A 16,111-nucleotide genomic window follows, 5' to 3' on the forward strand; every position below is an offset into this window, starting at 1 on the left:
CATGCGAAGAGTTGACTCATTGGAAAAGACTCTGATGCTGGGAGGGGTTGGGGGCAGGAGGAAAAGGGGACGACAGAGGATGAGATGGCTGGATGGCATCACCGACTCGATGGACATGAGTTTGAGTGAACTCCGGGAGTTGGTGATGGACAGGGAGGCCTGGTGTGCTGCAATTCATGGGGTCGCAAAGAGTCAGACACGACTGAGCAACTGAACTGAACTGAAACACACAAACACCTCAAATACTTCCATATCCACATTTCATTGTATGTAACTCTTCTATCAAAAGGATCTCTTCTTCCTTACACCCCTATGAAGTCCCAGAGCTTTAGCCATCTCCACTGGGGTGTCTACACTCATCCAAGTAAAGACACCCAAATATCACATGTTCATGAAGGACAGAAGACACTCTTACCAAGCTATTATGATTTGCCATGACGTGATACTTCATCCCTGCTAGTGAACGAAGCTGTTTCCCACAATGATGACAAGTAAACATTTCCTACAAGGGAAAAATGCTGCTCAGTGCCAAACTGTTCAACAAAGAAACAGAATGTCACAAAGTCCTATGCAAATGCTCTCACCTGTATCTTCATTTCCCAAATTATACAATAATAACAAATCTCAAAATCCCCCAAATTCACTGTCATGTCCTCAAGGGCAAAAAGGTAACGGCTACACATTTTTAAAATAATAAGAACTACCATTTACTGAGTGCCAGTATTTGTCAAGAAATGGTACAGGCACTTAGCATGAAGTACTTCTTTTTTATCCTCATGACTTACACAGGTAGTAATAATTGTTACTTTATAAATGTGAAAATTGAGGTCCACAAATGAAAAGCTAAATGACCCAACAAGTAAGTGGCTGAATGACGATTCAAACCAAAGTCTGTCAGACTCTTTATGACACAATGCTGCCTCTTCTCCACAATAATCAGCATATCCAACACAGTGCCAGAGGTTTCAAGTTTGGGTAAAAATTCATTAGAGTTATGAAATGCCACAAATTATCTAACCTGTTTGCAGTTTTCCATGTGTTTCTTTAAGCCCTCTATGGTCTTTCTCCCCACTGCCTGGCAGGTAGGACAGGAGACACTGCCTTTATCCACAATTTCTAAGTACCACTGCTCCTCTAAACTGCCTACAAAGGAGAGAAAGGAACACTTATAATTTGCAGTATTCTCCAGAAACAAAAAGCACAATCTCAGACTTTAGGAAAACTATCATAAAGTGGCTCTTTCTCTTCCTGGGGGAAAGACTCTTATTGTATATAACTTCTAGAAATAATTTTTTTCAGACAGTGAAGAGTTTCTGAAACTCCTACTCAATTCCCATGACAAAAAACCATCCAAGAACCACTCCCAAGCCCAGTGGCTTATAGAAATGGACAATAATTTTTTTCCCAGTTTTACTGACCTATAAGTGACAATGAGTAACATTTTTCGTAGCAGCATGTAAGAATGGGATATGTAACTGAGATATGTAACAACCAGTTTGCTGAGTGTTTGTATGTGCCAGAGATTGGTGAATGTTTTTTTATCCCATTTAATTTTCACAATAATTCTGACTGCTTTATTATTCCTATTTAGAGACAAGGAAACTGAAGTTTGCAGAAATTAAGAGGCAGGTCAAAGAATTAAGAGCCAAAACTTGAACGAACATGACTTATCTTCAAACCTATGTCCTTAGTAAGTGCCTCCCAAAGAAATGCTTTGGTATATCATTCCTTTACCAACAGCAACAACAAAAAAGACAGAATGAGAGAACCAGATCTCACAAAGCTTCCAAAAGCATACCTGCTGCATAAGCTGGTGGTTCCTTCCGAATACGGCGAGTCTGGGCTTTGGGATTAGGCTGAGCTTTAGGCCGCTGCTTCCTCCCTGATGCAAAACAGAAACTTGAAGCCTGATACATCACCTCTGCTGATCCTGCACTACCACCAAAATCTCTTCCCTCCTCAACACGCTGTGCCCCACTCCCTCAACCAACTGACTCCCTTAAGTCAAGAGAGAAGAAAAGGGTAAAAAATAAGGCAAGTTGGAGGCCATTCATTGCCAAAAAATTCAAGGGGCTCAAAAGTGCTTAAGGGCCAAAACCTAAGGTTCCTTTCACCTTCAAAGAACAAAACCTAGGCACCCAGGGAAAAAGAATTAGCAAAGTGACTCCCTTACCATAAAGTTTATGCTTTTTCTGAGGAAATTCTCGATAGTCTTCATCTTCTTCCTGCCTGGGTTTCCTTTTTCCTTTGGTTGACACTCCACCTGACCCTGAAATAACACAAGAAAACAAACCAAAATCTTAGTATGGTTTATATGTGAACATCTGGGCCTGCCTCTAAATCATCAATCACAAGATCATGAAAGGAAAAAGATCATCAGCGAGCGAGGCCTCAAGAAGTGTTGGTAAGTTTTTTAGGGAAGTTGATATAACTTTCCATTAATTGACTCAACCTCCCCTTTTCCTCTGTACTGTTCGCCATTTCAAGTGATTCATTGTTCCCTGTGAATAATAAGGTCCTTTAGGCAGTGTGATTTGTTTGATCCTGATTTGAGGCTAACTGTCCAAGACAAAGGGCTCCTAAGAACCCTTCAGACTATAACCACTAAGAAAATTCTACTTAGAATAGCCCTTTCACCACCAGCCCCTAAACCTTCAACAGAGGATCAAACTAGAACAATGGGAAAAAAGTTCAGTTCATATGAAAAGGAAAGGTGATACCAGTATAGCCTAGAGAAATAAGATCTGCAGACTTTCACTCAGAAAAATAGAGGAACAGTTCATGAAACTAACAGTATGTGACAGCCTAACACCTTAAAAAATGTCAAGGGAGTTCCCTGGCTGTCCAGTGGTTAGGACTCAGTGCTTTCACTGCTGGGTCCTGGGAACTAAGATTCCCACAAGCTGCATAGCACAGCCAAAAAAAAATTCAATCACTAATAAGAAACATATATGTGGTACTTAATACTTTAAGTCATTTACAAAAGCTACCTCAAAATACTGGAGAAAGAAAAAGCAACCCACTCCAGTATTCTTGCCTGGGAAATCCCATGGACAGAGGAGCCCGGTCTACAATCCATAGGGTCGCAGAGTCAGACAGGACTTAGCGACTAAACCTCCACCTCAAAATATAAGTAGAGAGTTCTCTGTCTTTGGAATAAGAATAAGATAATAATACTGATACCTTCTACATGGGAAGCAGCAGCTGACTTGATCCTTCTCATTTTCATCCAGTAGGTAGATTTTCGGAAAGATGCTGGAAAATCACTCACTGGTTCACATGAAGAAGCAGATGATGATCCGCTTAAGGAGTCATCGTGAGGGATAGTGTACTGGAAACTATTATCCTTTATGGAGCATTGGGTCCTGCTACTAACATGACACAAAGAGAAATACCACAAAGGAGGGTCTGGGATGAAGTTCCTATTAATTATATTATACCCTAAGAAGATAACCAAGTTGGTTACCTGTGTAGAAAAACTAAGAAGCCTGATAATAAAAACAATTTAGATTATAATTTTCTAACAATTAAAATAGTTGGCCTGATACAATACATACAATTGTTATTATACTTTGCTGTAATCAGAAAGAATAAGCACTCTCCATAAATGATCACTTTATAGCCAAAATAGGTATTCTTTCCTAAATTCATCAAAGAAAAGAAAGTAGTAAAAGTAACAGGGTGTTTGATGACCCTTCAGAAGATCCCCTGATCTATAGGAAGGTATATCCAGGCTTCTCTATTTCTCTGGCAGAGGGACAGTAACCAAATAGTACCCCTGAGAATAAAGAAGGAAAAGAACAGTTTGTAGGCGCTAGTCTGATTCATCTTCCTTTTCCCTTAGCCTTGGCCCTAAACCTTGATGTCAGGGCACCCTGTCTTACTTCAGCAACATGATACTTATATTTCATAGCTAAAGGAAGGGTGCTATCTTATCCGAGTTACACTGGCCAGAAATCTGGTACATAGCTAGATCCAAATTTCCAAATCTAAGACCAGTCACTTATGTAGTTAACAAACATTACTGAGTAGCAACACAGTATCTTCTAGGTGGCTCAAAGTGTGGTAGAGTAGCAGTTCTCAAACTTCCGTCCAGGATCTCTGATACACCCCCTTTCCAGCAGTGTGAGACCTGCCTTAGATTTATGGTAAAGGCCACTCTGGATGCTGTATGAAAAAATGACCCACAGAGGACGAGTGAATGAAAAGAGAAGAGTTGGCAGTTTGTTGCAACAGTATGGGTAAGAGATGACAAAAGCTTAAGCTTGAACTTGAACTAAAGTTTTGCAGTAGAGATGACAAACCAACAAACTTAAGACAATACTTTAGAGGTAGAGTTGGTAAGAATTACACATACAGGTCTAGGGTAACAGGAAGTTAGAAGCAACACTGGTGATCATTCTTAGGGTAAAAAAAAGTAAAATGTGATACATGCTTACTACAGAATACTATGTAGTTGTTAGAAGCAATAAACTACACATCTACGAACATAACTAAAAAGCATCCTGTGGAATGAAGAAAAGAAACAGAACAAGATCTACAGTACAATGTCAATTCAGTAAATTAACAAATACACAAATAGCACTAGCTATTTTACAAGGACTCAACTATTTAAGGACAAATATAATACTTGTTAGTACGGCTATCTCTGGGAGGAAGGGGACAGACATGGGAATTGGAAAAACAGAAAAATAACAGGGGCTTACAATGTCAGTATGTTACAAAAAGGGAAAAATGATTCTCAGCTCTCTGTACATGAGGTCCAATATTACAGCTTTAATATAGAAATGTCCCACTTTTGCATGGTGGCATACGCCCACTATAGCCCATTCCTCCTGCTGAATACAACTAAAAACTCTGGACCTCAAAAAGTAAACAAAAGCAGGTTGATTGTGCAGAAGACTTAAAACTGGTAGAAGTGAGTTACACAGGTATGCTTTCTAGTTTTTTTTCCCCTCTCACAAGTGGCTTTGCAATATGATGGGCTCCACCTGCAGACCGGCATGGACAGCTTAAATTCCAGTAGAAACTTTTTGGTCTTAGAATCCATGAAAAGGGGTCTCTATACACTAGAGAATGTGAGTGAATCACGGAGTAAAGGCAGGCAAAGAAGGTAATCTCATAATTCTGTGTACAAATCCACACAAATCACTGCTTAACCTGAGCTATGTACGTATGGAACATAGTCAAACCAGCTTAGCAAAGGCTTTGAAAAGTGTAGTAAGATTTGAACAAAGCACACAAGTCTCAGACTAACCCCTGAATTATCAGTGTGAAACAGATCCAAACCAATGTATTAAAAGATTGGAAAACTGAAAACAGGATTTGAAAAACCTTAAAAAAGTCTAAAACTAACCCCTAAGCTCTAAACCATCATAAAAAAGACTCAAAGAAAGGAACTAAGACTGAACCAATGCCTTCAGAAGCAGGACAGAATTTACGGTCTGAACCTAAACAGAAATAAAAAACAGCAACAATCCCCAGAGGATTCTAAAAAGACCCACAGTCTACATAAATAACATTGACAATCTTGACAATAAAAATCCAAAATTATGCAGCATACAAAGAACCCGTAAAATGCAAGCAATTCTTAAAGGACAGATGATAAACAGATGTCAGTTCCATGATGATGCAGATGATGGAACTATCCAAGTCTTTAAAGCAGCTATTATAACTACACTTCATGAAAGGAAAACACACTTGAAATAAAGGAAAATGCAGGAATTATCAGCAGAAAAATAAAAATCATAAAAAAGAACCAAATGAAATTTAAGAACTGAAAAATAACAAATAAAAAACTCATTGGATGGACTAGTAACAAAAGGGAGATGACAGAGGAAAGAATCTATGAACTTAAGAAAGATCAGGAGAAATTATCTAATCTGAAGAACAAAGAGGGAAAAAGACTGAACAACAGTCCACAGAGCCTCAACAGCCTGTGGATCAATATCAAAAGATCAAACCTAGATATAGTTGGAATCACAGAAGAAGAAAGAGAGACTAAGAAAAAATATTTTTTAAAAGGTAATGGTGGAAAAATCCCCCAAGTTTAATGAAAGACTTAAAATTTACAGATTCAAGGAGCTGTAAATCAAACACTCAATAGGATAAATTCAAAGAAAAATACACCTAGATATATCTTAATGAAACTGTTTAAAACTGAAGATTAAAATAATCCACAAAGCAGCTAGAAAAAAATGACATATTACAGAGAACAATGATTCAAATGATGATTTTCTCAACAGAAATCAAGGACAGAAGACAGCACAACATCATCTTTAAGATCCTGAGAGAAAAGATTTATCAACCTGAAATTCCGTATTCAGTGAAAAATACCCTTAAGATGAAGAAAAACTAAGAAAATTTGTCACCAGCAGACCTGCTCTGTGAAAAACACAAAGGGAAATAATTTCAACTGAAGGAAAAAATGACACTAGACGGAAATTTGGATTTTTAATACTGAAGAAAGAGTAAGAGAAATGGTAAATAGGTGGATAAATATTAAAAACTGTTTTGAAGCAAAATTTTAACATTATCTAGTAAGGTAAATGTAGATGTAACATATACAACAGCTATAATTTAATATTCAGCAATAGGCAGTTAAAGGAAATCTATATGGTTGTAAAGCTTCTACATTTAAGCAAAGTGGTTGGATATTAACTCTAAGTAGATGATGAAACGATAGGTATGTATATTGTAATTCTGAAACCAATCATTACCAAATCTCTCCCCCACCAAAAGAAAGGAGGGGGGAGTAAAAATAAAATAAAATAAAATGGAACACTAAACATTTAAATAATTCAAAAGAAGGTACACAGGAATAAAAAAACAAGGTAGAATAAACGGCAAACTTAAATCCAATCATGTCAATAATTAATTTAAATGTTTATGGCCTAATTACTCCAGGTGAAAGTCAGACAATGAGAGAGTAAATAAAAAAGTATTTTAATATAGGCTGTCCACAAGAGGCACACTTTAAATATAAATGACAAAAAATAAATAAATAAATAAATAAAATAAATATAAACGACATGCGGATTAGAAGTAAAAGTATGAAACAATTATACTATGCCATCAGCAAACACAGTAAGGCTGGAGTACCTACTTTACTATCAGATAAAATAGACTTCAAAGACAAAGAGTATTACTAGAGATAAAAAGAAACACTTCGTAATAAAAATAACATCAGGAAGAGATAATTACTCATGGTACATGTCTAACAACAGAGGCTCAGAGTATACAAAATAAAAATGACAGAAAAAGAAAAGCAGAGAATTCTACAAATCTTAGCCACCTGATGAGAAGAAATGACTCATTTGAAAAGATCCTGATGCTGGGAAAGACTGAGGGCAGGAAGAGAAGGGGACACAGAGGATGAGATGGTTGGATGGCATCACCAACTCAATGGACATGAGTTTGAGTAAACTCCGGGAGTTGGTGATGGAAAGGGAGGCCTGGCGTGCTGCATTCCATGGGGTCACAAAGAGTCTGACACAAATGAGGAACTGAATTGATTTGCAGATTTTTTTTAACAGATTTTTCAGTTTGTTTACAATCTAAGGAAATATATGAAACAATTACTAGAATTAAAAACGAATTTAGCAAGTGGCAGGATACAAGGTTAAAGTACAAAAGTTCAATTGTATCTGTAGCTGCTGCTGCTGCTGCTAAGTCGCTTCAGTCGTGTCCAACTCTGTGCGACCCCAGAGACGGCACCCCACCAGGTCCCTCGTCCCTGGGATTCTCCAGGCAAGAACACTAGAGTGGGTTGCCATTTCCTTCTCCAGTGCATGAAAGTGAAAAATGGAAGTGAAGTCACTCAGTCCTGTCCGACTCTTAGCGACCCCATGGACTGCAGCCTACCAGGCTCCTCTGTCCATAGCATTTTCCAGGCAAGGGTACTGGAGTGGGTTGCCATTGCCTTCTCCATTGTAGCTGCTAGCAACAAGCAACTAGAAAATGGACTTATAAAAATAACAGCATTGACAATAACAAAAAACACAGGAATCTAAGAACAAATCTAGGAACCTAAAAACAAATCTAACGAAAGCCATCCAAGACCAACAGAATATTGTAGAGTAATTAGCTTCCAATTAAAAATTTTTAAAAAGCCATCAAGGCTTTTACAATGAACACAATGGTAAGAAAAAATGAAGACCAAAACGAATGGAAAATATGCTCATAAATCAGAAAATGCAACACTGTTAAAAATGGCAATTCTCCCTAAATCTACCTACAGATTCAATATATGTACCAATCAATACTCCAGCATACTTCCTTTTTAATTTTTATTTTAGCTTCTTTTTATAGATATGACAAACTGTAGAATTTATATTAAAAAGCAAAGAAAATATAACAGCTGAAACAATGTTGAAAAAACAAGAAAGTACATGACAACTGATTTCAAGATTTACTTTAATGCTACGGTATCAAGACAGTTCAGTATTAGCAAAAAGACAAACATATACATCAATGGAAAAGGATAACAGGAGTTCAGAAACAGACCCACACTATATATGTTGTTGTTTAGTCACTTAGTTGTGTCCGGCTCTTTTTGTGACCCCATGGACTGCAGCCCACGAGGCTACTCTGTCCGTGGTGTTTTACAGGCAAGAATACTGTAATGGGTTGCCATTTCCTTCTCCAGGGGATTTTCCTGACTTAGGGATGGAATTCACGTCTCCTGCATTGGCAGGTGGATTCTTTACCACTGAGCCACTAAGGAAAACCATACCTATGTACATTCAACTGATTTTGGACAAAGGTGCAAAGGGAATTGAATAGGGAAAGGAAGATCTTTTCAACAACTAGACATATAAGAAATTAATATTGATCTTTATAGCACACCATGCATAAAAATTAACTCTAAATGAGCCATAGATCTGAATGTAAAACCTATAAAACACCTGGAAGAAAACACAGGAAAAAAATCTTTGCAATTAGAGGTGGCAAAGTTTCCTTAAATAAAACACAAAAGGCACAAAACATAAAAGGAAAGAATGATAAAATTCTTTTATTTTTAATGATAAATTTAAAACTCTTGCTCTTCAAAAGATACCATTAGGAAAATAAAATGCAAACCACTGCCTTGAAGAAATAGTCAAGATATATGTAACAAAGGAACTGTACTCAAATAAATTTTTTTTAATTAAATAGTAAAATAGTGAGATGAAACTTTTTCTTTTGGTGGCAAAAGACATGAACACACATTTGACAAAAGAAGACATATGAATGACCAATAAAACACATAAACATGTTTTATATCATTATTCATCAGAAAAATGCTAATTAAAACCAATATGAAACACCACTATACACTTATTAAAGTTGCTAAAATTAGAGACTTACTTTCATACACTGCTGGTAGGAATGTAAAATCATACCACCAACTTGCAAAATAATTTCTCAAAAAGTTAAACATACTCCTGACATATGAGCTAATCAACCTAAGATGGTAAATACCATCTTAATAAATACATATTAAGTATTTATCAAGAGAACAAAAATATTTTTCCACACAGAGACTTGCACATAATGTTCATGGCAGTCTTATTCTAACACCCCCACACTGAAAATAATGCAAACATCTCTCAGGTAGATGGCTAAACAAATTATGGTATATCCATAAAGGAATTCTTTTTAGCAATAAAAACTATTTTTCACTCAAAATCATTATTCTGAGTGAGAAAAATCATGCAAAAAGAGGACATAGTGTCTGATTTCATTTATGTAAAATCCTACATGCAAACCACTGAATAGTGACAGAAAACAGGTCAGTGGGTGTCTGGCAACAGGAGTGGAGGGAGGAATGAATTGCAAAGGGACAGGAGAAAACTTATGGGAGGCAGGGAAACTTATCTTGATTGTGGTGACAGTCTCATGGGTACTTACATTATGTCAAAGCTGAAGGTATCGTATACTTTCAATATACGCAGCCAACTGCACTTCAATTATACCTCAGTGAAGGTATAAAAAAATTTAATGGGAATAGGCAGTCCTCTAGGGCCAAAACCCACCATACCAAACAATGGGAATAATCTCTACCAGAAAAACTTGAAAGTATCAACAGGCTATAAAGAGTCAAGTCCCATATGACTCCTCTTAGAAACATCCTCATAGGAATTTCTATACTGTCAATGTTGGACTCAGACATACCCAGTTCCCTGCTCATGAATAAGCATGAGTATAGTGAAAAATCAATAGTTTATATGTCAGCGTGATTAACACCTTGAGGATTAAGTCAATGTGGATAGGGAATTCTCTCTCCAGGTCTCTTATTTTTAAAGCACTCAACAAAAACAATTCTCAAGTATTTTACAGTACGTATCAATGCAGGGTTTATTTATTTTTTATTATTTATTAAAAACCAGATTAATATCAAACTTCTTTTCCCTGGGGCTTCTGTGGTGGCTCAGTCAGTAAACAATCTGTCTACAATGCAGGAGACCTGGGTTTGATCCCTAGGTTGGAAAGATCCCCTAGAGAAGGAAATAGGAACCCAGCCCAGTCCAGTGTTCTTGCATGAAGAATTCCATGGACAGAGGAGTCTGGCGGGCTACTGTCCATGGGGTCTCAAAGAGTCGGACACAACTGAGGGAATTTCACTCACTCATTCACTCACTTTCTTTCCATAAAATGTGACAAGAAAAAGCTTTTGGCTCCAACAATGGCTATCATAATGGTAGTGACTTTAAAATAATTTGTTGTTTAGTCTTGGCTTCTTATCACGAAGATGAAAAGTTTAACCAATTTCCAACTCCTTTCTGATCTACCAAGAATTTTTAAGAGTCCATAGTTCATTCCCTAGGTGAACCGTTATATTCTATTAGAAAAATATTTTAAGTTCATCTCAGTATCACCTGCAGCCTTTTTTTTTCTACCCAAACCTTACACACTGATCTTTTCCACATTTTCATCCTTTACTCTTCTAGTCTCAATTCTCACCAGTAATTCTCAAACTTCACAATATCCTAGGCCAGTTAAAAATAGGGATTCTGATGCCTAATGATTCTGATTATCAATGGATGAGAGGCCATTAATCTTTACATTTCCTAACAATTACCCATTTGCTATTCCATTAAAACCTTTTACAAATTCACATTGTTATTTCTTCTGAAAAACCAACAAAAAAATCCTTTTCCTTATGGTTAAATCCATTATTCCTTGACTTGAAAGTCTGTTTAGGAGTGATTTGCTCTGGCAACCCTTCCCTTCCAAACATCACTCCCCTTCCCAAAAGGATATATACAATTCTTGAAATAAAAATATTTCATTACACAGTATTGTGTTGATCTCCTTGTGTTTTTCATGTCTGTATATCTAACCTATCACACAACTGGCACAAAGCAGATATTTAATAAATGTTACATGAAGGAATTAATCCTTTCTGAGTATCTCCTGAACAAGAATTTTTTTTTGTATTAACGAATATGGAAAAGCTTAGCGCATTCAGTATACAATATAACAAACCAGCCTTGAAGCCAAGTAGTTTGAAAATATAAGTACTTATTCATTTTCATCAGTCCTTCCCAAGTTCATCAATGTATTCATGAGTACATATATGACGTTTAAAGAAATGCAGGGCTACAGAGTCACACATTCCATTTTTATTATAATCCGTACTTTTTTTTTGCAAGGGACGTTTTCCTCCCCCACACCAAGATTAGACCTGCACTGTCTAATCAGATGGCCACTAGCCACAGGTGGCTATTTAAATTTAAGTTAATCAACATACAATTTAAAATTCAGTTCCTCACTGCTACTAGCCACATTTCCAGCGCTCAAAAATGATACGTGGCTAGTGGCTATCATACTTGACAGCATAGATACAGAATATTTTTATCATCACAGGAAGTTCTACTGGACAACGCAGGCGACACAATTATAAACGGACTGCAGAAAACCTCACTTACTTCTTAGCTCCCACGATCCTCGTGCTCCTCTGCTGCTTAAAGGGTGTGGGTCCCGGGGTCTAGCAAACGGTAAGCACATAAATGAGTGTATGCTAACGACCTCTGAAACTTGACCACAAAAAGATGAATCCCCCTGCGCCAAGAACTGAAGCTCTCCCGTGGCTACTACTGCAAACCGAAAAAGGCAAGACTTTTTAGGAAAAGTGCGCCGCCCTACCTACGGGGTCAAGGCAGGTGACAACACCAGAGCCTTCATCTCTTCCATTCTCAAAGCCCTGGTCCAAGAAAGACTCTACACGGGAGGCGCAAAGACAGGACAAAGGATATGGGAGACATTGGGGATGTAAAAGGAATAGAGACTAACGGTAACCTGAGAAACTTAGTCCAAGGGGGGGTTGGGAACGGGCAGCAGAAAGTGGGGGGGAAATACAGGGGCTCATAGATCTGACCTAGAAGGGTGGGGCCTACGCCGAGCTCTGAGAAAACCGACTCTGAGCAGGGGACAAAAGCGAGGCACCGCGTGTGGCGCGCTCGACAGCGCTACCCCTAAAGCGTAACGGTCAAACCGAGAAACTCACAGCGGGCACTGCACCGAGTCTGGAAGACATCACTCCCTCTCCACGCCTAACAAATTCACCCAAGGGCTCCGGCCAGACCAACGCCACTTCCGCTCTCCTCTCCGCTCCCGGATGTGGAGTCGGGTCCGCGAGCCCGGTGGCGAACGTCTACTTCCGCCTAGCTGCTTCCGAGGGGGCTGCGGCAGGGGGGAGTCACGTGACTAGCCCCCCTTTCCTCTGAGACCCCGCCCCGGCAGTGCGCGGTGGGACCCGGGAAACTGGGGGTGGGGTTTGGAGCGTCAAGTTTGTCCTGAGACCCCCTCCCTTTCGTTCCCTTGTTTTGCACAACCTCTGCTCTTCCGGCGCCCCCAGGCTCCACCCCGCGAGAAAAGTGGTCTTTCTTAATGCACAGGAAGGTCAATTATTGCCCTTTATTTATCTTAGGGAAATGACAGACCCTTTCCCGCTCTCCCTCCCCGCAGGTAGAGAGACGGAGAAGCTCTTTCATAGCTGAGGGCTTAGGAAGTGGAGGCCTTGGCCGAGTAGGAAAGAAGCCAGGGCCGCTCAGGGGAGACTTGAGCTAGGCAATGAATAACGGGGGCGGGTCTCTTCCATCTACTAGCGTCAGGCCTCCAAACTTGCCCTCCTTTGGGGATTTTTGGTGTGGTCTCTAGGAGATATGTTAGAGTTACTCTTGAAATCTTTACTCAAACCGTGCCTGGGCCTCTCCCCAGGGGAGCTGTGTTTGAGTCTCTCCTTGAGGGGATTGTTGTGGCTCCTCTTAGAGGGACTTTGTCCGCTCCCCTCAGAGGGCTTGTGCTGTCTTCTCTCAGAAGCACTGTGTCCTCTCCTCTCAGAGGAACTGCGACGGATTTTCTCAAAGAGACTGCGATTGCTCCTCTCAGAGGGACTGCGACACCTTCTCTCAGAGGGACTGCGACACCTTCTCTCAGAGGGACTGCGACATCTCCTCTCAGAGGGACCTCGATAGCTCCTCTCAGAGAGACTGTGATGGCTCCTCTGAGAAGGGCTTGGATGGCTCCTCTCAGAGGCGCTGCGATGGCTCCTCTCAGAGGCGCTGCGATGGCTCCTCTCAGAGGCGCTGCGATGGCTCCTCTCAGAGGCGCTGCGATGGCTCCTCTCAGAGGCGCTGCGATGGCTCCTCTCAGAGGCGCTGCGATGGCTCCTCTCAGAGGCGCTTCGATGGCTCCTCTCAGAGGCGCTTCGATGGCTTCTCCCAGAGGCGCTGCGGTGGCTCCTTTCAGAGGTGCTGCGGTGGCTTCTCTCAGAGGCACTTCTATGGCTCCTCTCAGAGGGACTGTATTGGCTTCTTCCAGAAGAATAACATGGGGTTCTTTCCCTACTGAAGCCGAAGCTCTGGTGGTTTTGTTCCTTGTGTGTGGGTTTCCCTTTAAGGTGACTGTGTGAGGTCCTCTTCATAAGAGAACCAGGTTGTAAGAGTCTCCCTCCAGCATGAACTCTGATTCCTGGTTTGAAGTTCTTGGACTCCTGGTTAGAGATTTCATTTCTGTTAAAATTTTTCTTAGCTCTGCTACTACTGTCGTTTTGAACAGGACCCAAACACTGGCTGGTTGAGATGTTTTTGAGAGTGGTACTTCTTTGGGAAACTGTGGGCTTGGGGAATTGCTTAGGTCTGAGTTGGAAAGAGCTATCCCTTTTTGGTTGTTGAGCTGGTCTGAATTGGTCTGTTTCTTCCCACCGTGTGCTCTTCTGCTTGGTGACTGAGTTTGAATGCCTTAGCTTGAGAGTTGGCATCCTGTGTCTTTTGCTGTCTCTTGTTAAGCAATAGTCTCTGGATTTTTGTTTTGGAAGGTAGGTTTTGCTTGACCAGAAATAGTCTGACCTTGTTGTGTCCTCATGCTTCTGCCCAGCCAAAGCCATAATTCTGTGTGCTGTTTGAATTGCCTGCTTTAGGCCCTGAAAAAGCAGTTGAATAAATTTTGGTTGGGAAGATTTCTTAGGTCGTCTTTTTAAAGAGGCAGTCGTTGTCTGAGATGCTCCACTCTTCTTCCTTCTTAACTGGTTTGGTAATTCCCTAGAGGAACTCTGTATTATAGCTCTACCATTTGTGTAGAACTTTGTATTTTGTGATCTAATTCCCTTGGGGATTCTTTTCATTGGATATTTTGAGTCATGGGTCTTTTTGGTTCTCACTTTAGCCCATTTTTCATCCTGATTGCTTTCAGAGTCACTCTCTGATAGAGAGTGAACTTGAGTGAACTCATAGTGTCCAGGCTCTCTAATTTCTGTCTTTTCTATTAGGCTAGAGCTGTCATATTGCCTTTGCCTGATGTGGACTTCTATAGGAGCAGGAGACTGGGAAGACCCAGACTGGAAATTTATTGTAGAAGTAGGACTCTTGGAAGCTCGTGTGTAACCTTTGGCTTTCCTTAATGATGTTGATCTAAGACTCCTTGGTGTGACTGGTCTGTCTCTTCTTTGATACTTTGGGAGCTGAGGTCTTTTACCAGTTCGCAGCTTAAAGCCAAGATGTAACCTAATCTCTCCATGGCCTTCAGGAGTGCTTACAAGGTGAAGCTGCGGATAGATAAGAAGGTGAGGCCCAAAAGCAGCCTGTAATTTATGACAGCAATTAAATCCTGAGCATCGGCCACACTGTAGGCAGATAGGATATTTTAGGACCAGACCTGAAGCTAAAGGTGGAGGTACATTGGGGGGTATTTGACTCCTCAACAGTTTTGCTGCTATTTTTAGCTGCAAATCTTGTAGCAGCTGGAACTGTTCTGAGAAGTCAGTCTTGGCCTGGGGAAGATAACTTGGCTTGAGGGAGTGTTGGGACTCAAAAATCCTTGTCTGTGAATCACTCTGTGAGTTCTGAGTCCCTTCCATTGGAACAGAATCTCTCCTGGCAAAAAATATGTTGAAGGAAGACTCTGACTTTGCTGGGGCAGGAGGCTGACTCCCTGTGCATGAAACAGGCATGTACTGAATGACTTCCTGGGATATATCACAGGATTTTGGCTTTTTCTTTATTCTCGTTCTACTCCCAGAGTAGTGCTGTATTATGGAGGGCATGGAACTACGTGTCCACATTCTTAAGGGTGTTTTTTTCTCATGACCATGGCTTGAAGTATGTCTCTGAATATAGTTTTTGACCACAGAAGGCTGAGAAATAGTACCTTGACCCTTCTCAAGCAGTCTCTCAGAACATGTCATCAATTCAGCTGGAACCCCAAATAAATTCTGAATAGATTGACAGGTATCTTCAGTGGCTCTTTCTGTTAAAGATGTTTGAGAAGAAAGCTTCCTTTCCATAGTGGTCCCCAAGACATTCCCCAGCATTAGCATATTGGAGAGATATTTTCTAGGAAGTCGTGGCCTCGAGGAACGACTCTCCCAGACATTCCGTTGCCTGCCCAGGACAGGCCAGGAAAGGGCTCTTTGAGCCCCTGTCTCTGCCTGGAAAAACCTAGGTGGTGATTTCCAGTCTTGTGGTGAATATTGTGAGAGTCTCTGGAGTGAGCTCTCTGACTCCTCCACATGTTTCCTCTTAGTCCTTTCATTAGGTATGACATCCACTCTTGGGATCTCAGAATTTGGGTTTTTTACAGTAATAGCTGTCTCGGCAAGGGGTTGGTTATGAAGGGATAGGGGAAAAGT

The 16,111-nt window shown here is 40.3% G+C and overlaps 1 protein-coding gene across 2 annotated transcripts in view; it reads right to left on the minus strand.

Annotated features, from left to right (window-relative positions):
• ZNF512 (zinc finger protein 512) overlaps positions 1-12,640 on the minus strand; it is a 29,220-nt gene extending 16,580 nt beyond the window's left edge. For both annotated transcript variants that reach the window (XM_018055495.1, XM_005686879.3), the window contains exons 1-7: positions 12,491-12,640; positions 11,913-11,971; positions 3,184-3,371; positions 2,174-2,269; positions 1,799-1,882; positions 1,019-1,143; positions 416-502 (exon numbers count right to left, since the gene is read on the minus strand). In XM_018055495.1, coding sequence (XP_017910984.1) covers positions 416-502; positions 1,019-1,143; positions 1,799-1,882; positions 2,174-2,269; positions 3,184-3,371; positions 11,913-11,971; positions 12,491-12,520 — 669 coding nt within the window. In that variant the 5' untranslated portion in view covers positions 12,521-12,640. The remainder of the gene's footprint in view (positions 1-415; positions 503-1,018; positions 1,144-1,798; positions 1,883-2,173; positions 2,270-3,183; positions 3,372-11,912; positions 11,972-12,490) is intronic.

Source organism: Capra hircus, chromosome 11 (assembly GCF_001704415.2).
Source record: "Capra hircus breed San Clemente chromosome 11, ASM170441v1, whole genome shotgun sequence".
NCBI classification, from domain to species: domain Eukaryota; kingdom Metazoa; phylum Chordata; class Mammalia; order Artiodactyla; family Bovidae; genus Capra; species Capra hircus.